General features: G+C 37.2%; 1 protein-coding gene and 1 non-coding gene across 2 annotated transcripts in view; one reads left to right on the plus strand and one right to left on the minus strand.

Moving 5' to 3' along the window:
- Nucleotides 1–588: 588 nt before the first annotated feature.
- On the minus strand, nt 589–778 carry LOC126008144 (U2 spliceosomal RNA). Its single transcript, XR_007495529.1, has one exon. It is a non-coding gene; the product is annotated as a U2 spliceosomal RNA (small nuclear RNA).
- Nucleotides 779–19,890: 19,112 nt separating this feature from the next.
- UNC5D (unc-5 netrin receptor D) overlaps nt 19,891–21,957 on the plus strand; it is a 639,701-nt gene continuing 637,634 nt past the window's right edge. The window contains 1 exon segment of the mRNA XM_049771507.1: nt 19,891–20,239. Coding sequence (XP_049627464.1) covers nt 20,008–20,239 — 232 coding nt within the window. The 5' untranslated portion in view covers nt 19,891–20,007.

Here is a 21,957-nt window from a genome sequence, read left to right on the forward strand (position 1 = left end):
GTAGAAAATGATGCATTTACTATTTATCTTCATTAATATTTCAGACCATATTATTTAAAAGTAACATATTGTATGGCTGAATCACCCTGAATAGTAATAAATAATTAGAGTGATTCATTCTAGAATGTTCATTGTTTTAATGAGAATGATATGTATTTTTCTTTCTAATTTGGGCTCTAGGTTTCAAATAGTTATCAATCACAAGAGGTCTATACTGTGTATATTAATAATTTATAGTTGGAATGTATGCAAATTTTTTTTTTTTTTTTTTTGGGTCACACCCGGCAGTGCTCAGGGGTTATTCCTGGCTCCAGGCTCAGAAATTGCTCCTGGCAGGCACGGGGGACCATATGGGGCGCCGGGATCCGAACCAATGACCTCCTGCATGAAAGGCAAACGCCTTACCTCCATGCTATCTCTCCGGCCCCCGGAATGTATGCAAATTTTAACAAAAGTCTTTGTGGCATTATTGAAGTGACTGTGAGGCTTCGGATATTCAAGTTCTATAGTATTGTTGTCAAGCAAGTGACCAATATCAGAACCAGCAGAAGCATCAGTCCTTTTATTTATTTTTTTTAATTTTTTTTTTGTGTGTGCACCATTCCTGGAGGTACTGCAATACCAGGTCGATGCATGGAATGGACGGAGCAAGCTCCTATCCAGTTTCTAGTGCCCAAAATCCATTTAATATATTGTCGTCGGATAGACGACATATCAGATATAAAATTTATAAGAACAGATACTACACTTGATCTTAGCCAAAAGGTCGAGAAGCGATATATTTTTTTAATTTTTTATTGTGATCACAATGGCTTACATATCTTGCACAGTAGTATTTTAGGTACATATTAACATTGAATTAGGGGAATACCCATCACCAAATTTGTCCTCCCCCTATCCCAGTTTTCTTTCTGCAACCCATATACCCCACCATCAGCCCCCAGGCTGCTAGAGTAGGTGGACCCCTCTTTGTCTAGCTTACTATTAGTGGTCGTATATCTGTTTGGTCCTGGTATCCACCCTTGTTTCTCCCTCTATTTAAGAGGCAGAGCTAGATAAATCGAGTTATGTGGTTTTGTTTGAAGGAAAGAAAAGAAATAGAATGGGGTACAAAATAAGAAAACAGAAAAAATAAATTAAAAAAAAAGAAGTCAAATACTTTGAAAATGGGCAGAGACCTTCTAGAGACTTTCAACCTCAGTTTGAGAGAGGACATGAAAAAGGTAATTGAAACACCACAGCAATACAGAAAGAGATATCAAATTAAATATCCAGTGAGCACTGCAGCAATAAAGACAAGCACCATACAATAGTTTCGGTTCTGAAGTCAAATCATGCCGGAGAGCAAAAAGAAAGAGAAAGAGAAGAAAAAATAAAATTAAATAAAATTAAATTAAATTGGAGATATCATCTTCAATATCTACACCAAAATAAAGACGTCAAAAATCGATCAATCAATAAATAAATGTGTGGAAAGATGATTATTTTGTGTTTTTTTTTTTCCTTTTCCCCCTGCATAGGCACATTAAGTATTGGGGATATTATAGAGGAAATTCCCTTGGCCTAGGGTTTCACCATCTCTGAAGTATACTGTCATGGGATTAACTGTAGACTCCTTGCATGATCATTTACTCTCCCCTCGGTGCTTTTGTGGTGTATGGAAGACTTCTGATTCGTCTTGGATGGTAAAATCAGAATTCTGAATCTAGAGATCTTGGTGATTCTTTAGATATGTATGAGCATATATATTTTTAGTTTTTGGCGTGTGTCTGTTTTCTTCTCTCTCCACCCACAAAAATCCACCAGCAATATAATGTAGCACCACTTCTTCCTGCAAAGACATATTAAACAAAGGGAAAATTTTACGTGTAAAAACAAGCTCTTCTCTACTAGGGATAAGAACTAATACTTCTTTACAGCACAGGGACATCTCCCACCCTGAACGTATGTCATGTGGAACCAACTTAGACTCCAGGGAACTAGACACTGATTGTTTAGCCTTGACTCTGGATTCCAGACATAGAAATGACAGCGTTCTCCACAACAGCTCCAGGAACCAAATCCTCTCCAGGGCATTCATAATGCTGCTCTGATGCCAACATGTGCCAGTTCTAAATTTATAGCCTGACAACAAGGAAATGGGAACAACTTGATCTAAGAGCAAGTTGTCCTTCCTCATCAGCCAATGATAAGACAAAAACAGAAAATATGTCACCCTTTGACCTGAGCAAAAGCCAAGATCGCTATATACAGATGACTGGTTGTTACAACCAGGACTGGACAGTATGCATCCCATCCCGGGACCAGCAACAAGAACAACAGCAATGAAAAGCTCTAGCCTAGCTTTTGGTCTACGATCTGTTCAACAAAAAAGATCTCCAACTCCAGAGGTCTGACTGAGACAACTACAACTGATCGGGCCTTCCGGAAACATAGTGAAAGACTTTATCCCAGACTCCATCCTAGGAGCAACATAATGACCAAGACCACCAATTACAGAAGATGGATTAAAACGACACTGAAGAAGCAGAACTCCTAGAACCACAAAGAAAGACTCTATCATAAGCTCCATTCCTTGTGCTGCGCATCAGTCCTTTTAAATCAATTCACTCCTTAGATTGGTATAGAAAAATAGACACAAAACACAAAGAGATGGATAGCAGAAAGCTCACTCCCAAGTGGAAGAAACAGGGCAACATCAATTTCAGTCTCAGTTGCCAAGATCAGAGGTTCTCCTATGAAAAGATGAAGTTAAGGACTGGATAGATATGGTTTGAATCACATATGGTTTCCTGAATACCAATAAGAAATGTGCCTTGACTCTGGATTTACTCCAGACTGGGGAGTAAATCCTGAGTACTGCAGGAAAGATTTCCTCAAACAAAGAATATACCTATATTTTATCATTATAGATAAATGAATAGGTTTCAGTAATATTAAATTAGTATATTTGTAGTACAAGTTACTACACCCCACCCCCCTTCAAATGCTAAGACCTTTCACTATTGTCTTGTGTCACTTCTAGTTTACCTTTGTTGCTCTCCCCTGGCTCTCCCTATCTCTTGGTAATCTGATTATCATAATTTAAAGTTCTTTGAGAAAAGCCAAGAGTGGCCCTTGAGGACAGAGCCACTATTAAACCTGAGCACAACTGTGTCTGACCTAAAAATGGAGCAAAAGTATATACAAATATTTACACTTATACTTCATTATTATTTAGTTTTATTAAAATAGCATCTATATATAATTTACTTTTATGATCATTAATAGTATTACATAGTTATATTGACTGTACCTCAGGTCCATATATGGAGAGAATTTAACTTACTTATTTATGGTTTGTTTTATTAAATAGCAATCAGGGTGACTGAGGTTCATTCCAGGTGATATTCAGCTGTACAGGTTAGATGCTACAAAGCAAATGTTTTCTAAAATATCCGGTAATATTTCACAACATGAATATGATAAAATGTATTCCTATTTACTTAGGAGATGTGTATTCATATTATATTTTAAAATATTTTGTTTTATTCATATGTACAAAAGTAGACAGCTTTATATATATGGATATGTATCTGTATATTCATTTCCTGGTATTTTCAGGATATGAGGTAAATTTATCAAAGTTGATGTATACTACAACATGTATTTTCATATATCTTCCTAAAGGTTATCTTCTACTTCAGTCTTTCATCTGTAAAATATGGATGAATGTTTTTCTTTCATAATAACATCATTTCTATATTATATATAAATATATATGCTACACTATTTGGATGAAAATGCAGTATAACAAAATGTATTCAATTGGTACTTTACAAATTTTTAATGAGAATAATCATTTACCCATGTGTTAATTTTCAATTGAGTTTTCTTATTTTGAAAATCTCTTATTAGACATAATATCATCGAATTATTTTATTTAGCTATCAATATACAAAAATATAGCACTATTTGAAGCAGCAAATATTTTTGACATAAAATTGCAACTATCTCCTATTCTAATGATGTTTTGTAAAACTGCAAAATTTGACATTGTGACGTAGTTATAAAAATAATTATTTTATTTAATAGATCTGAAGTATAGCAAAAAATATTCTTATCCTAATTAATTATGTCTCACAAAGTGAACAAAAATATAGATATATATCAAGAAACAAGACAGCATCAGGAACCAAAAACATCTCACAGTTCTTTAATTAAGCACTTTGGGGCCAGCGAGGTGTCTGCCTTGCAAGCGCTAACCAAGGAAGGACCACGGTTCGATCCCCTGTGTCCCATATGGTACCCCAAGCAAGGGGCAATTTCTGAGCGCTTAGCCAGGAGTAACCCCTGAGCATCAAATGGGTGTGGCCTGAAAAACCAAAAAAAAAAAAAAAGAATTAGCACTTTGAAAAGAAAAAAGAATTAGCACTTTGATGATAATGAGTTTTCTTATGTGTTTACATACATATATCTATTTTAAATCATTTTTATTGTGTTTTAATTAATTAACTATAATTTTTTCAAAATATAGATTTTAATTGTTTTCCTTCCTTCCTTCCTTCCTTCCTTCCTTCCTTCCTTCCTTCCTTCCTTCCTTCCTTCCTTCCTTCCTTCCTTCCTTCCTTCCTTCCTTCCTTCCTTTCATCATTTTGTTTGTTTGTTTGTTTGTTTTTGGGTCACATCCAGCAGCACTCAGGGGTTACTCCTGAATCTATGCTCAGAAATCGCTACTGGCATGCTCAGGGAACCATCTGGGATGCCGGGATTCGAACAACCGTCCTTCTGCATGCAAGGCAAATGCCTTACCTCCATGCTATCTCTCCAGCCCCCTTAATTTTTTCTTATATTTGTGTTTTTATCTTTTCTCTGATACTATTCTCTCTTTTAGCAAAGTGTATTTCTATTATTTTGTACCTGCATATGCCACAATACATTCTCTCACCCTTTCTCTAAAAATGTTTATTCACTTTCCTTTTCTTAACAGGCTATTAGCAATGAATAGAGAGTTCAGTTGGCAGCTCTTCCTATATCTTTTATGATTCTACGCATTGTCTTAAAAATTCCACTATTTTTTAAGAAGTCTGTAATGATTATCATAACTCTGTTCTTTTTTGTTTTTCATTGCTTCTTTTTTTTCTTCTGATTTTGGAGATTGGGGTGGTACTACACTTAGTGCATGCAAGATTTACTTTAGGCTGGGGGGGATTGAAAAAAAAAGATTTACTTTAGTTCTGTTCTCAGGGATTATTCTTGGTGTGCTTGGGGAACCATATGTGATATCTGGGATCAGTGTTCTAAAAATGCAAGGTAATTGCTTAAACTTGTGTGTTATCTCTCTGACCCTTCTATAATTTTTTTTCAAAAAATTTTACTTTATTTAGAAAGAGAGATCTTTTATTGGCATTTGTGTTGTTAAATCATTGTCTTAATTGTCCGTCATGGTTCCATAAAATGTTAAGGCATGATTGCCCCAAATATTAGACTTGCCTTTATTCCTTTTTCCTTTGATATCCAAAGTTGAACTTAGACGTTTACAAAAAGTCATTGCCCCATGCATTCTTTTCTCTGTTTCTTTTTGTTGATTTCTCAAGGCTTTAATCTGGATATTTTCTCAGATAATTTTTATATTTCTAAGTTTATCTTCATTTGTGTCTATTATGATGTTTCCAATCCATAATTTTCCCAATTCAATAACTGTATGTCTATAATTTGTAATAAGCTATTTTTAACTTTCTAGTTCAATGATTAAATATTTCATATTTTCATAACATTTATAAGATTTATTTTATTAGTACATTGATCTGTATTTTGTAAAATTCTCTACCTGTCATGTATGAAAAAACTTTAAATGTTACATATTTAGGATGTTTTACAATAATTTAAAACATTATTTTGGTATTTAGGCCATACCTGTGGTGCTTGGGGCATGTCAGCTTTGTGCTTGAAGGAGAGGGTACTCATACAGAATGTGGGGCTTCTTCATGTAGACTATCACTTTATTTTTTCAAGGCACCTCCCTAATTCTACTCTGTAGGATCAACTAATTAAATTTTACATTTATAATGTACTTAATTCACTGCAATTCTCTAAGATATCAATAAATCATCTTTAACCACTCACAGTGGCTAATATTAACTATATTTCTTCTTGGTTATTATATATAGATACATATTTAAACTTTAATAACATTTTGTATTCTTGCTAGTAATTACTTGATATGAGTAATATAATAGTATATGATAATAGAACATATCTTTGTCTTTATGTGGCACACTTAGTTTGTGTTTACTTTATAAACAATAATTTTTCACTTTAATTCTAGAAAAATTTTGCCAACCCCTATAAAGCTATCTCATCATTGTCTTTTCTTTTCTTTTGAATTAATTTATTAATCATCATAAGATATTAAGTTACAAGCTTCCTCATGTCTGAGTTTCAGTCCTACAATGTTCAAGCACCTATTCCCTTTACCTTTGCTTGTGTCTATTTCACTCCTATGTTCACTCTAGCCCTGTTTACAATAGCCGTAATCTGGAAACAACCCCAGTTGCCAAGAACAGATGAATGAACAAAGATGATGTGGTACATCTACACAATCTAAGGCTAAGAAGATATTAGAAAAAATAATTAGTCATGTCCTCCACCAATGTCCCCTGTTTCCTACTAACACCAGCCTGTATCTATGTCTGACAGTTTTCTTTTTTCTTCCTTGGTCACAATAGTTTGCAATATTGTTATTGAAATTGTATCATACATATCTCTTTATCTTCTTTCAGTTCCCAGTTCTTGTCTGGAGTAGATCACTTCCCACAGTCACTGTTTCTTCTCTCACCTAATCTGATATAATTTTTTACCTTACTTAGCACGATACCCTCTATGTCCATTCATGTATTACCAAATTTTATGACTAATTATTTTTCTAGTGATGTCTTAGCATTAGATTGTGTAGATGTACCACATCTTCTTTGTCCATTCATCTTTTCTAGGGCAATTGGGTTGTTTCCAAATTAGGGTTGTTGTAAATAATTCTAGGGTGAACTAGGGGTGAAAATTCATTGCTTTGGGGGCTCTGAGAGTATATTCTCAGAATCAGATATTTTGGGTTATATAGAAGATCAATTCTGATAATTAATAAGATAGCTTTAATTAGCTATCTTTCGAAGTCTCTTATCTAGCCTTAGATTTTTCTAATTATCTATACATGTTTGAAATAATACTTATATTTTATATTTACTTATCTTTATAAATATTAATTTCAAGTTAACAGTATCTTCATCTTTATTAGCCTTAATCTTTATATAAATTATCCTTGATCTTTATATTAATTTTTAATAATCATTGGTGGAATTATATTTTAATATTCTATGCATATTTGCTTTAATTCAGTATGACATTAATTTATAAATCTTTTTCTATTTTTGTAATAGTTTTTTCTTTTAAATTGGTATAAAAGTCATATTAATAGATTCAGAGAAATTATTTGATAAGGTCAACACCCATTCATGATAAAAACTCTCAACAAGATTGGAATGAAAGGAACTTTTCTCAAGGCCATCTACCACAATCCAATGGCAAATATTATACTCAATAAAGATAAATTGAAAGCATTTTCTCTAAAATCTTGTTTAGATAAGACTGAACCCTCTCACCAATTCTCTTTATCATAGTACAGGAAGTATGGAAGTATTAGCCAAAGCAATTAGGCAAGAGAAAGATATTAAGGGCATCCAGACAGGAAAGTAAGAAGTTAAGCTCTCACTGTCTGCAGATGACATGATACTATATTTAAAAAACCCTAAAGACTCTACCAAAACCCTTCTAGAAACAATAGATTCATAGAGCAAAGTGGCAAGTTACAAAATTAACATGCAAAAGTCAAAGGCCTTCTCATACACAAATAATGATAGAAAAGAAATGGTCATTAAAAACACCCCATTCACATTAGTGCCACAGAAACTCAATATCCTTGGAGTCAACTTAACTAAAGAGGTGAAGGACCTATACAAAGAAAATACAAAAGACTGTTTCAAGAAATAAACATCCTGTTTCATTGTTTTGGAGTACTAACATATTTAAAATGGCAAATACTTCCCAAAACATTGTACAAATTTAATTTTCTCTAAAATTTCTCTAAAGATACCCATGACTATTTTTAAAGAAGTGGATCAAATACTCCTGAAATTCATTTGGCACAATAAATAAATACCCATGGATAGCTAAAGCAACTCATAAGAAAATAAGATGGGAGGAATCAGTTTCCCCAACAGTAAATTGTACTACAAAGCAATAATCATTAAAACAGTATGTCATTGAATAAAGACAATCCCTCAGATTGGTGGAATAGACTTGAGTTTTCAGAAAATGTTCCCCAGATATACAATCAATTAGTCTTTGATAAAGGGGCAAAGACACAAATTGGAACATGGAAAGCCTCTTCAACATGTGGTATTGAGACAATTGGTCAGCCACATGCAAAAATGTAAACTCAGACCTCATCTAATATCATATTCAAGGATTAAAGACCTTGATATAGACCCCTAACCATAATTACATAGAACACATAGGTATAAAATTACATGACATTGAGACTAAAGACATCTTCAAGGACAAAACCCCTCTGTCCAAACAAATAGATGCAGAGATAACTATATTAAACAGAGAAGCTTCTGTACCTCAAAAATAGTGACTATTGATACAAAGCTACCCACAAAATGGGAGAAACTTTTCACCAATACCCATCAGTTACCGGGCTAATGTCAATCTAATATATACAAGGTTCTGACAGAATTAACAAGAATAAAAACATCTAACCCCATCAGAAAGTGAGGAAAAGAAATGAGCAGACACTTCCTCAAAGAAGACATACAGATAGTCAAGAGGCACATGAAAAAATGCTCCACATAACTAAACATCAGTGAGTTAAAAATCAAAATAACAATAAGATACCGTCTCACATCAGAGCCTGGCACATATCGCAAGAACAAGAACAATCAGTTCTGGCGAGCATGTGGAGAGAAAGGAACTCTCATTCAATGCTGGTGGGAATGCTATCTAGTTCAGCCTTTATGGAAAACAATATGGAGATTACTCAAAACACTGAAATTAAGCTCCCATATATTCCAACTATATCACTCCTAGGGATATAGCCTACAAACACAAAAGCACCAATACAAAAATGCATACTCACACCTATATTCCTTGCAGCATTATTTACAATAGCTAGAATTCTGGAACAACCAAGATGCCCTTCAACAGATGATTGACTGAAGCTTCAATAGTAGATATATACAACAGAATATTATGCAGCCATCAGGAGAGATGAAGTCATAAAATTTTCCTATACATGGATGGACATGAAAACAATTATGCTGAGTGAAATAAGTCAGAGGGAGAGAGATAGGCACAGAATAGTCTCACTCATTTGTGGGATTTAAGAAAAATAAAAGACAGTATGGTAGTAATACCCAGAGACAATAGAGATGAGGGCTGGAAGGACCTGCCAATGAGATGAAGCTTACTGCAAAAATGTTGAATGCAATTAGAAAAGTTTATACACCAACAACTATCATCATTATGGTGGTGAGTGAGTGAAATAGAATACCTCTCTATACAGACAGAAGCGAGGAAGAAGGGAGATGGGTGGCATTGGTTTTGGGGAATTGTAGCATTGGTGAAGGAAGATATTCTCTTTTATGACTGAAAAACAACTACAAACATGTTTGTAATCATGTTCTTATATAAATATAATATCAAGCTTCTACAAAATAATGTCAGGTATCTATTGTGAAAGGCAGGGAAAACTTTAAGTTGGGAGACATTTTTTCCTCTCAAATTGAATATCCTCAATGACACATGCTTTGTCTATCATCACAACATTTCCACCCACAGGAGAATCTTTTCCAGGACTTATCTTAATAAATGCAAATTCACAACATAAAAAATAATAAAAGTAAAGTACATTTCAAATAAATATATTAAATTTCCTGGATACACTTCATGAAGAGTGAATAAAATCAAGAGTTGATTTTATTTCTCAATAAATATTTCTTATGATATTTTCAAGTGCTTTAGAATGTTGGCTAATATTATTAATGATTGAAAATTATTTTTATGCTTCCCTCTCCTTTCCATAACCTCTCTCCTAAGATTGCCACTGAAAACTACTTGTATTAAATTTCTTCTAAATTCTTAAACTGAGTCTCATAAAAGTCATTGATGACATCTTCATTGTAGCATTATTGGTAGATAACAGAATTAGTCTTTGAGCCTGTCTATGATTATTTTCAATTTCATATGAGGAACTTTTTCCATTTAAATTCCTCTTTCTTTAAAGAGCAATCTAAGATTTGCCAAATTTTCAGACTTTCCTCATGAGTTGGAGGAGTCAATCCAGAACCTTCTTTAAGCTGATACCTTTGAACACCACAGTCATGTGGAACAAGTTATATATTGTACTATTCTTGCTCAGAGTTTCATATATCACTGTCTACTTCAAGGATCAGACATATAAGTGTCATTGATTTAGTCCCATTCACTACTTATTAGTTTTGTTCATTTAATGATTATATAAATATAATACATGTTTTGGTTTTGAGCTGTGCTGTTTGTTTCCTTTATCTCAAGTGCCTGAATCAGGGAGAGTAGTGCAGAGGTATAGTAGTGCATAGTAGTGCTGTAGACCATGGAATTTGCCTTGCACAGGATCAATCTGGATTTTATAGATGTCACCTATATTGTTCTTTGGCACTGCCAGGAATGATTATGAAAACAGATCCAGGAGAATACCACTAGATAGAGTCCCAACATCAGATAAAAAGGGATGTGCCTTAACCTATCTGATTGGTTGGAAGTGTACTTTCCTTCTGGCCCTGTCTTCAGAGTTTTTCATAAGTATAAGATCTAATAGTTTCACACACAGAAACACTCCATACGAAGCACTCACACATATCTATACATGAGCATATACAATATGATAGATATACAAACATAGTTTAAGTATGTTAAGTAAATTTGGGTTCCAAGGTATCCAGAATCTATGTGCATATATACATATACATATATATTTATACACCTATTTAATTTGTTTTGACAATTTTTATCAAAAAGGGTATGTTGCAGTAGTATGAGTGCAGGAGAATCAACAAATTCTGAATGTATTTTCTGCTGGATTAGTTTCTTACCAATGATCCAAGATCCTCTAGTGATCCTTCCTCTCTACCCTAGATCTATATTGTCTGTCTCTAAAGATGGTTCTTTAAATGAGGATAAAGTTATCCTTATACCTGACAAGATGAGTGGAATATGTGGTTGAATTAAATTGCAAATGGTACTCTTTTAAATTTTTTTTCAGTAAATACTACTTAACATGTAAAGCAGATCTTTTCTTTTCAATATGCATGACAGCCATTTACTAATGAATGCTTTTAAATCTACTGCTCTGAGCTTAAGATATAACAAATTATAAATTCCTAGTTTTATCATCTTCCTTTTTTTCTGTAATGGTGAAGAAAAGAAATCAGGTTGAGTAAAACTTGGGCTAGCAATATCAAAGTTTTTGAAAATTGGAAATGATTCTATTTGTTATGGCTTTAGTTTTCTCTTTTAGCACAAATCAACTAAAATCACCCTAGTTACTTAAGCTCCTGCTTTTAAAGTATCTACTAGAGTTATCATTCTTCTTTTGTAACAATAATTTTGAATATATTATTCCAAAAGATAAGATGAGATAAATGAAAGAAAAAATTTTTAAAAAGTATCTTATTTTTTTATTTTCCTTTTATATAAATCTTTTCATGTCTAAAGTTTTCTAGATTGCATTATGTAAATGTTTTTCTATACATAAATTCATGGTTATTATAGGCCACATTCTCCTAGTGAGTGCTAAAGCCAGGTCACTCACTGGTGTGTATTAGTTTGTCAACAGAATTTACATTGTGATACTTTACAGTGTGTCATTTAACAAAATTCTCTCATATTAATTTTACTAGCTAATAATAATTTGTTTATTATCATAAAATCATAGTATCCTCATTGCATAGAGCCTCAAAAGTAGTGATTAAGTTGTATCTTGGCCAATGGGTTGGTATTTGAATGTGAGGGCATGAGGATGCAGTTTTGCTTAGACCCTGTGGTGCTTGGGATTACCCAGACTGCCCAGGTGAGGGTCAGAGCTCTCCAGCAGTAGCCTACAATAGTCAGGAGACCATGTAATGTCAGGAATCAAACAGGGGTCAACAGAACAACGTTATGCATCTTAACCCCTGTGCTATATCTCTGGCCCCTCGTTATTATTTTTAAGTTCTTTTATCTATCTGTGTCAGCAGCTGTAGCTGAAACACCAACATGCCTGCTTCCCAGAAGAATTCTCAGGGCACACAATGGAGAAGGTACAGTTGCCGTGTCAGGAAAAACTCAAGTTGTTAGAGTTTTATCTTGGTGCCCTGCTGACATTTTTAAAACAAATGTATAGAATTTTTGCACTTTATTGCTGCTTTATAGAAATACCTAAAACAGACTTCTCTAATTTTGTATGAGTGTTTACTTAACAAATGGCCCCATATTGCCCTTATCTGTGAAGGGTGGTTACCTGGATTATTGTACACAGAAAGAACACCACATATAAAGCGCGCATAATTTCCACCTTGAACATCCTCCCCCTGCCTATTCCTCCACCAGCTGCTTCTAGTATTTTCAGATCTGGTATACACAGGGATGAATAAAATTTACCATGCTCTCTGTGAGTTGCTTACACTTATGAAATGTGCCATTCTGACTGGACAAGCCCATCCTTGGGAAATGATTGCCATTGTGTATTCTCAAATGAAGTATTTTATGTAGACTATAATACTTAATTGCATTTCCAACTTGACAGGTAAAAGTGCCAGTTCTTGGCGCCAGAGCAGTGGCTCGAGTGGTAAGGCGTCTGCCTTGCCCTCGCTAGCCTGGGACGGATCATGGTTCCATCCCCTGCATCCCATATGGTCCCCCAAGACAGAAGCGATTTCATGAGCGCTTAGCAAAGGAGTAACTCCGTGAGCGTTATCCGGTGGTGTCCCCAAAACAAAAGCCAAAATACAAAAAAAGAAAGAAAGAATTTCCAGTTGTTGCTCTTTTGTCCAGTTGATTCCTGGTCTACCCCTTTTTATTCTGATGAGTCTAGAATTAATAGCAACACTGGCTTTTGATCAGAAGCATCCAATAGTGACAGACAGTAGTCAGTCTTTAAAATAAGTTTTCTAAGGGAGGGAAGCTACAATGTTAGCATATCAAATGTGAAAAGATTACCTAAGACCCTTGGAAAGAATTTTTATATCACATGAAAAGGTGTTAGAAACATTGAGAAGAAATCTTTCAGAGGTTAGAACACCAAATGCCATTTAGTACTGAAGGATGGGAAAGTATGTGCATTCAAATGTGCATTGAAACTCTTTTTACCTTGTCTTTTCTTAAGTTGAAGTTCAGTGTTCTTAAACCTAAGCCTTTTTCCTTTAAACTACAATAGGAGTTTGTAGTGTTATTCTAGCTGATTTCTGAAACATTGCTTTTGTTTAGATTGCTACTTTCTTGCTTCTACAAGGATTTATTTCTTTAGGTTGGGGATTCCAAAGATGGTTTAAGGCAGTTAAAATATTTTCTAGGGCCAGAGAGATCAAACAGCAAGCAGGATGTTTGCCATTAATGTGGCCCTGGTTCGAATCCTTAGCATCATAGTGATCCTGCTGAACCATGTTAAGGGTGATTTCTCAAGTTAGGATAAGCCTTGAGCACTGTTGGGTATGACCTAAATAAATAAATAAATAAATAATAAATAAATAAATAAATAAATAAATAAATAAGGGGCTGGAGAGATAGCACAGCCACAGCGGTAGGGCGTTTGCCTTAGATGCAGAAGGATGGTGGTTCAAAATCCCGGCATTCCATATAGACCCCCCGTGGCTGCCAGGACAGATTTCTGAGCATAGAGCCAGGAGCAACCCCTAGAGCGCTGCTGGTGTGGCCCCCCAAAATTAAATAAATAAGTTTAAAAATATTTTTTCAGGGCCAAAGAGATAGAACCAGGATTAAGACACTTGCCTTAAATGCAGAATATGACAGTTTGATCTGGCGTAAATCACTATAGTCCCCAATCTTCTCAGATTTGTGACTATTACAGTCCAAAAATACCTTGTAGGGGCTGGAGAGATAGCACTGAGTTAGGGCGTTTACCTTGCATGCAGAAGGACAGTGGTTCGAATCCCGGCATCCCATCGGTACCCCGAACTGCCAGGAGCGATTTCTGAGCATAGAGCCAAAGTAACCCCTGAGTGCTGCCAGGTGTGATCAAAAAAACAAACAAAAACAAAACAAAACAAAAAAACAAAATACTTTGTGATAGCTTTTCTGTACAAGGCACTGTTCCTTCATATAAGTGTCTTCTTTGTCTTTAGCAATCTGCATTTAAACTTCAGACCTCTTACCATTTTTAATAAAGATCATTCATCTTCTTAACCTAAGATTTGGAGCTTCAGGGAGAAAGACTGTATTATATTTAGCAGTCATAGCTTTTCATTTCTTTTCTTTTTAATTTAATAAATCATGGTGAATTATAGAGTTACAATGCTTTTATGATTGTGTTTCAGGCATACAATGATTGAGTATCATCACTCAACAATGACCCTGTTTTTTTCTCCACCCCACCATTTGCCTCTATTACAGGAATTTTTCCTTTCCTTTTTTCCCTTTCAGGCACTGTGGTTTGCTATATTGTAATGAGCATGTATCATGCATACACTTGACCTTATTTCAGTACCCAATTCTCATCCAGAGTGACCACTCTTCACTAAATCCTAGGCTTTCTCTTCCTTTCTATCTCTGACTAAGAAACTCTTGCCTCTAATCTATGAAATACTTCTATTTTTAAAGTATCCTGAGATTTTACTATGCATACATAAAAGATTAACAAATAATTTCAATTATTTTGTTCATTTTGGTGCCACAGTAGATGCTTCCCTGGTTTACTCCTTGCTCTGTGATTAAAGATCAATTTTGTGGGGTTCCAGGGACATACAGGTGCCAGGAATCAAACAGGGTTTGACCCATGTGCAAGGCAAGCACCTTACAACATGTATTATTTCTCTAGCTCCAATGTCAAAATTTTTGCCAGGTAAACATAATGCTCTCATATCTCCAAGGTATATCTTCTATAGCATCCTGTGAATTCTTAGAACTGTGAATAATTTAAATTTATATGTATTATGGATTTTGTAATAAATATACATATCAATTATGTATTTTAATTGATAAGGTATGCATAGTGAGATATTAAAAACCTAGTAATATAATTATAAACTAATAATAATAAATCATAACAATTTTATGTATAAATTTATAACAACTATAAACTAAAAAGTCATAAAATACATTATCTCTTAACATATTTAATTTAGGCAAAATTTATGGCCTTGAGTTGTCTTTGGGAAACTGAGGTCAGAAAAGAAAAACCACAATGAAGGGATAGGAATAACTTCACAGATATAATCCCTAAAATGATCATAAACATATAAAATTTGTATGTGTATACACACACACACACACACACATATATAGCAATGTATATTTCTTTATGGCCAACTTCAATCATCTTTTCTCCAAGTTTGACTATACTCAAACATTTTTGTATTTTGAAAATTGCTGGCCAGATGAACAATAGAGACTGAAGAGAGAATGAAATTCTAGATTCTAAAACCATGTAAAAAAACTTTATAAGTGAAGAGGCCGGACCAGTGGTGCAAGCGGTAGGGCATTTGCCTTGCTATGCACTAACCTGGGACAGATGGCAGTTCAATTTCCCTGGCATCTCATATGGTCCTCCAAGCCAGGAGCAATTTCTGAGCACATAGCCAGAAGTAACCCCTGAGCATCACTGGGTGTAGACCAAAAATCAAAGGAACAAAACAAAAAAAATTTATAAGTGAAATAAATTAGCCAGAGAAAGACATTATATATATGTAAATATATATATAAACTCATTTGCATATGGAATTATTTTAAGTTAATTTATAGATAACTAAATGGAATGGGGTAAAATTTACTCTCACAATTTGGTGAAAGGGACAAAATGTGGGAACTTGCAGTTCGGAAATAAATAATTCATGAGTGTATATTGTACAACAAAGTAACTATAACTAAGAGTTATTGTGTAATATACTGTATCATATCTGTATCATATACAATACAATTTACTGTACAATTTCATACTATATATATATTTGAAAGATGTTAAATAAATCTTAAAAGTTCTTATCACATGAAAAGATGTTGACTCTATGTTATTGTATGTTGACTAAAATTATCATATAGGTCGTTTTACTACAGGTTATACCAGGTTATATATTGTAAGCAGAAACTAGTATGAATTTATGTCAATTATATCTTAACATAGCAAAAGAAATAGAAACAGTCTACCTTTGCACCTTTATAAATCAACTATTAACAAATAGGCATCAATGCAAACAAACAGAATTTAAACAAAGCATTACCAAATATATCCACCAAATCAATATTACATTTATTTTAATATTAATCAATATTACCCTAATACTAATATTGGGTTATTATCCAATATAACCTATTGAAAGCAACACATTTATTACATTATTACATACTTGTCCCCATTTCTATAAAAGTGTTTTAGATTCTAATTTTGTTATATTGAATATCCCAAATCATAACTTGTTATAGTTGAAAATGAGGGACCTCATTTAAGATTGATCTCAAAATCATCTAGTCAAACACTCTTGTTTAGAGATGAATAAATAGAAAAGAAATGTTCATTTGCCCCCAGATAAACAGTCAGTTCTACAGTCAGCTGCATTTTCAGGCTATTTATATTTCAGGCTATCCTGATTTTCAGGCTATTTCTTCTTCTGTTTTGTACTATTTCTCTTGCCAGAGATGATAATAGTGGGCAGTGATTATTTAATTTATTCTTTAAATAAATGTGAAATATGAAACACAGGTGTTTCTCTGAGTAGAATGGGTATAATTCATACAGATTTAAAATAGCCAGCATTAAATTAGTACAGCATATATTATTTTATGGAAATAATGCATATTATATAATTACTATATGAATGTGTGTTGCGGTATTGAAGATCCAATTTCTCCCAACTCAGATGGAAATAAAACTAAGGAAGAGGAGGTGAAATGTCTATTGCTAGCAAGTCTAATTGAATGTGCATGACTTCAATCTTCAAATTGCATTTAGAATTGGCCCAAAGGATGTTTCATTCTTTATTTTATCCATTTATGTGGCTCTGGGAGAATCACATCTATGCTCAGCCTGATTTTCTTCACCTGCCAGCCAGGGAGAGTACTACTTATTTGGGGTTTGTTGTTTTGTTTTTGGGTCATACAAAGTGGTGCTTAGAGCTGAATCCTGGGGCCGTCAGTCTTCAGGGATCATTTCTAGTGAACTCAGAGAACCAAATGTGATGCCAGGTTTTCAAAGTTGCAAACTCTTTGCTTTTTGCCATGTTCAAAGCAAGTGCCTTACCCACTGTATTATTGCTACAGCTCTGGATTTGGTTTTGTTTAAACAATATATATATGAAAGACTTGTTCGTTGAGCAGAGTATGCATTTAAAGACTAAGCTTTCATCTTTCTCATTTGCTATTATATTTTACTTGAATTAGTTCCCTAATACTAACTAATCTATTTTGTAGGTAGTTTTAGAAATATTTTTATTTTTTCCCCTTCTGGAAACAGTTGTAATCATTAATACTATTTTGGAAATGTGGTGCTTTCTTTTCTTTTATTGAAAATATTCTTTTTTAAAAAGTACTCATTTGTGAAAAAAACTGCCACATAGAACTGCCAGATAGAAGACTAAGGAAAGTCGGAGGATGAATGACTATTTTCTAGAAGACAGAGAAGCATATTTGGCAGATTAATTCTCAAATCACCTTCTCAGAGAAAAAGGACAAAACCCTCGTTTACCACAATTCTAAAGAGATTTTCAGGCAAGTCCCCAGCTAGCCCCACATCAGTCCTTGCTCTGAAACATTCATTCCCTGGAGCTTGGTTTTCTTCAGTGGGACTCGGGCCTTTTATTGAAGACTCTGGGACACAATCAGTGCTATTCCCTGACATTCTCTTGTGTGGTGGCACTAAAGAGAGGGATGGCCTGTGAGCCTATCAGGAAATCAATCTTTCTGCCTGTCATCATTCTTTTCTTCCAAAGAATGCAAGTTAGCACAATTACCTCAACCAGGACAATTACCTCACTTTAAACTGTTTATTCTCTAGAGAAAGGTGTTTGGGCACAGGTAGCACTTTGAGAAATGGATGGATTTTCTTTTAAAGTGCCTATATCAATATTGAATGTAGGCAAGAGAAACTGTTTTTTAGGTTGTCTCTTTAGGCCAAAACTTCCCTTGTTATTGGGGTTAACCAGTCAAAAAGGGATACATATTCGGTCCAGCAGAATTCTGGACTAGACTTAGTGAGGGTCTTCTCATAGTGAGATGATGTGGAATTCTTATTAAGGTGGCTTAGACTCAGGGCAGATTCCTAAGGTCTCATATGGCCTCAGACAATCTCTTCAGTGACTCTTGCGGATGGGAAGAATAAGAGGCCATCTTAAAGTGCATTCAAAAATTCCAAATCTTAAATATTTGATAGGCTTGACTACTCAAAACAAAACATATCATACTGGGGGGGGGTACACGTGGCAGCGCTCAGAGGTTACTCCTGGCTCTGCACTCAGTAATTGCCCTTAGCAGGTTCGGGGTACCATACGGGATACCTAGCTTCGAAACACCGCCCATACTGGGTCAGCTGCTTGCAAGGCAAACTCCCTACCGCTGTGCTATCTCTGGCCCAACAAGCCATACTTTTTAAGACCGTTTGTTGTTGTCACAAAGATCCAGATCAACTCTATCCCCGATATTTAGTAGAAAGACAATTCCCAGTACCCAGAAACAAGACAACAAAATAGGAAGCATAAGCAATGAAATGAGTTTTCACAAAAGAAGTTGGGAAAGGCTGGTTGGGGAAGGCTAGCGCCCATATACCTCAAACAAGAGAATTAAGGAAAAGGGCGACGACTCTGAAAACCCATCGCATATCCCTCCCTGCACTCCGGCACGGAGTAATTTTCCCACCTCCTCATTCATTCATTTATTCATTCATTTATATGCCTTCCTGTTTGGACTAGATGCAATAAATGGATTTAGGTGAGCATCATTTTCCCCCTCCGTCTGACGTCCGTCCTTTTTGCCTTCCGTGTCATTTTTTCCTCTCCAAGTTTTCTGGAGAGATGTCGGATCGTATCTGGGGTTCCAAAATGGAAGAAGGAAGGAAGGAAGGAAGCAGGAGACAGAATCATTGAAAGTTGTACCAAACTGGTTTGTTTGTGCAAGGATTCTATGTCTACCCAGGCGGTCTCGATGGAAGCCTCTGGGCCGCTCCATTCGCCTCCCAGAGGCCCGCCAGGCTTGGCTCAGCTAGTGAGAGGGTGTGTGTGCGTGTGTGTGTGCGTGTGCGTGTGTGTGTGTGTGTGTGTGTGTGTGTCTGTGTGTGCGTGTGTGTGTGTCTGTGTGTGTGTGTGTGTGTGTGTGACAGTCTAGCAAAACTGGGGGCCAAACCCGCTCCCCAACCCCAGGGAAGAGGAGCAGAAGGAGGAGGAGGAGGCACCTGGGGGGCGCCTGCAGCCGCCGTGGGACTCACCTGCACCTGCCCGCCTCCAGCCTCGCCTGCGGCCGACCGCCGAGGCCACGCCCACCACCACGCCCACGCCCTCTCATTGGCCGCCTCTCCGAAGGGGGCGGGGCCGGGGCGGGCGCGAGGGGTCTCATTAGCGATGCGGCCCCGCTTCTCCGCTCCGTAGTCCCGGAGCCCGGGCTGCGAGCGGCTGGGCTGCTGCGAGCGGGCCGGCCCGGGGCGACTCCGCTCTTCGCGGCGCGGCCGAAGCGGGAGGTGGCCTCGCCGTGGGAGGCCATGGGGGCGCTGATCTGCTCTGGGGTTGCAGCCAGAGGCGCTCCATGGCTATAGGCAGCAAGAGTCTCCAGCGAAGGAACACCCCGCACACACCCCGAGTCTCGAACCCCAAGACTCCTTTGGTTCTCCAGCGGTGTAGACGAGGATCCGGGGCGCGCAGAGCCATGGGGAGAGCGGCCGTCGCGGGAAGAGGCGCTGCTGGCGGGGCGCGCGGGTGGCTCCCCTGGCTGGGGCTTTGCTTTTGGGCGGCCGGAGCCGCTGCTGCTGCTGCTCGAGGTAAGTAAGCTAAACCACTCGGGGTAATAGCGGGGTTCGGGATTTTGGAGGGACAGCGGGGAAGAAGAGGCGTGACACCCTCCTGCAAGACCGTGCGGGCACCGCACCTTGCTCTGGGGGGCTGGGGCTCTGCAACTTGCGTCCCGCACCTCTTTCCTAAATCCGCCTGAATTTAGGCTGGCATTGGGGCGCCAGACCTCCGCAGGCGACCCCCGCCTTGCACCCCAACTTTGCCACCAGCCTCAATCCTACAGGTTGCTCTAGCCGGGAGTGAGGGTCCCCCACCCAACCTTTTTTTTATTTTTATTCCTCTTGTCCCTCGCTCCATTTCTCTGCAGACGGAGCACCCCACCTTTCATTCCGATCCCTCTTTCTCTCTCTCGTCCTCCTCCACTTCCTTCCAAGGAGAGATCCACCAGGAGTGGGCGCTTGTCGTGATGTCCGAGAGTTCCCGGAGAGAGAGGGGTGTGCTAAGGGAGATGCTTGAGCAAAAGAGGGTGTCTTCTTATTTTGGGGGCGCAGCCGCACACTGACACCCTCTTGACTGTCCACGCATCATCTTGACGCCTCTCGGGCATCACTAGCCATGGGGATTCTTCTAGGGCAGCGCTGGGGTTTCCTTTCTGCAGGCCGCGATGTGTGCGCAGGAGCTCGGCAGAGATGCGGGTACCAGCGGGCGTCTGGCTGCGCCCGCAGTGCCCAATCCCGGGGAAACGGTTGGCCCCCAGGATGGTCAGCCCATATCTCCTCCTCTCCCTAGCTGACACCCTACCCCAGCTTGGAGCTGAGGGTGCAGATTCGGAACCCCTGGCAACCCGCTGTTTTCTTTTGGACGGGACCCCATATTTTGCTGGCCTCCTCCAACTCGAGTTCTGCGGAGTGGAATTTTGCAACTGGTTTCAGCTCCACCTTGAGCGAGGACGGGGAGCATCAACTTAATGATAAATCTCGCGGACTTGTTTTGGAGATGATCAGAGACTTTTTCGCCCCTAGCTTGAGTACACAGGCTTTCCCCTAGGAATTGATATATATTTTGTAAGCTGTTCATTCCAGTCCTTCCTTACCTTTCTCTTTCCCTGTGTGCCATGCATTAGGCTTAGAATGTATTTTTATATTTATTTATTTATTTATTTTCCTGCTTGTTCGGTTCGTGAGACTGAACCGACCACCTCAGTTTCATTTCTGCTGCCTAGCCTGAACGGATTCTGAGTAGTAAAATGCAAAATGGGTGGAAAGCATTGAGGACGATCACAAAACCCAATATGATCTTATTTGGGGGAAGGCTAACGGTGTGTTCAACGCATTGGGACTGTGTGGGATGAAGAATTAAAAAAAATAAAAATAAAGAGGGGAAAGAGGTGGCTAGAGGCTTTCCATTTTATGAGACTGTTCACTGACTATTTGCATTTCATTTTCTGAAAACTTTATTTTTCTTTAATGGAGTAGTTCGGGCTTTTTTTAAAAAAAAAAAGCAGCAAAGGTTTGAAAATGAGCCTCCGTTCTCATACACATTGCATATACAGCTCTATGGGGAAGTACAGTTCTTTCCTTTGCTGGAAGGAGCACATGCTTCAGCCATTTAATTTACTACGGAGTATACCTCCTTGCAAAGTCAGCTGTTATTATTAATACACTGTTCTGGGGAAACGCGGGCTTTTTTCAAATGTTGATCTAGATGTCTGAGTTCCTAAGGACTGGTCAGTTACTGGTCAGTCCCT

Source organism: Suncus etruscus, chromosome 4 (assembly GCF_024139225.1).
Source record: "Suncus etruscus isolate mSunEtr1 chromosome 4, mSunEtr1.pri.cur, whole genome shotgun sequence".
Taxonomy (NCBI): Eukaryota; Metazoa; Chordata; class Mammalia; order Eulipotyphla; family Soricidae; genus Suncus; species Suncus etruscus.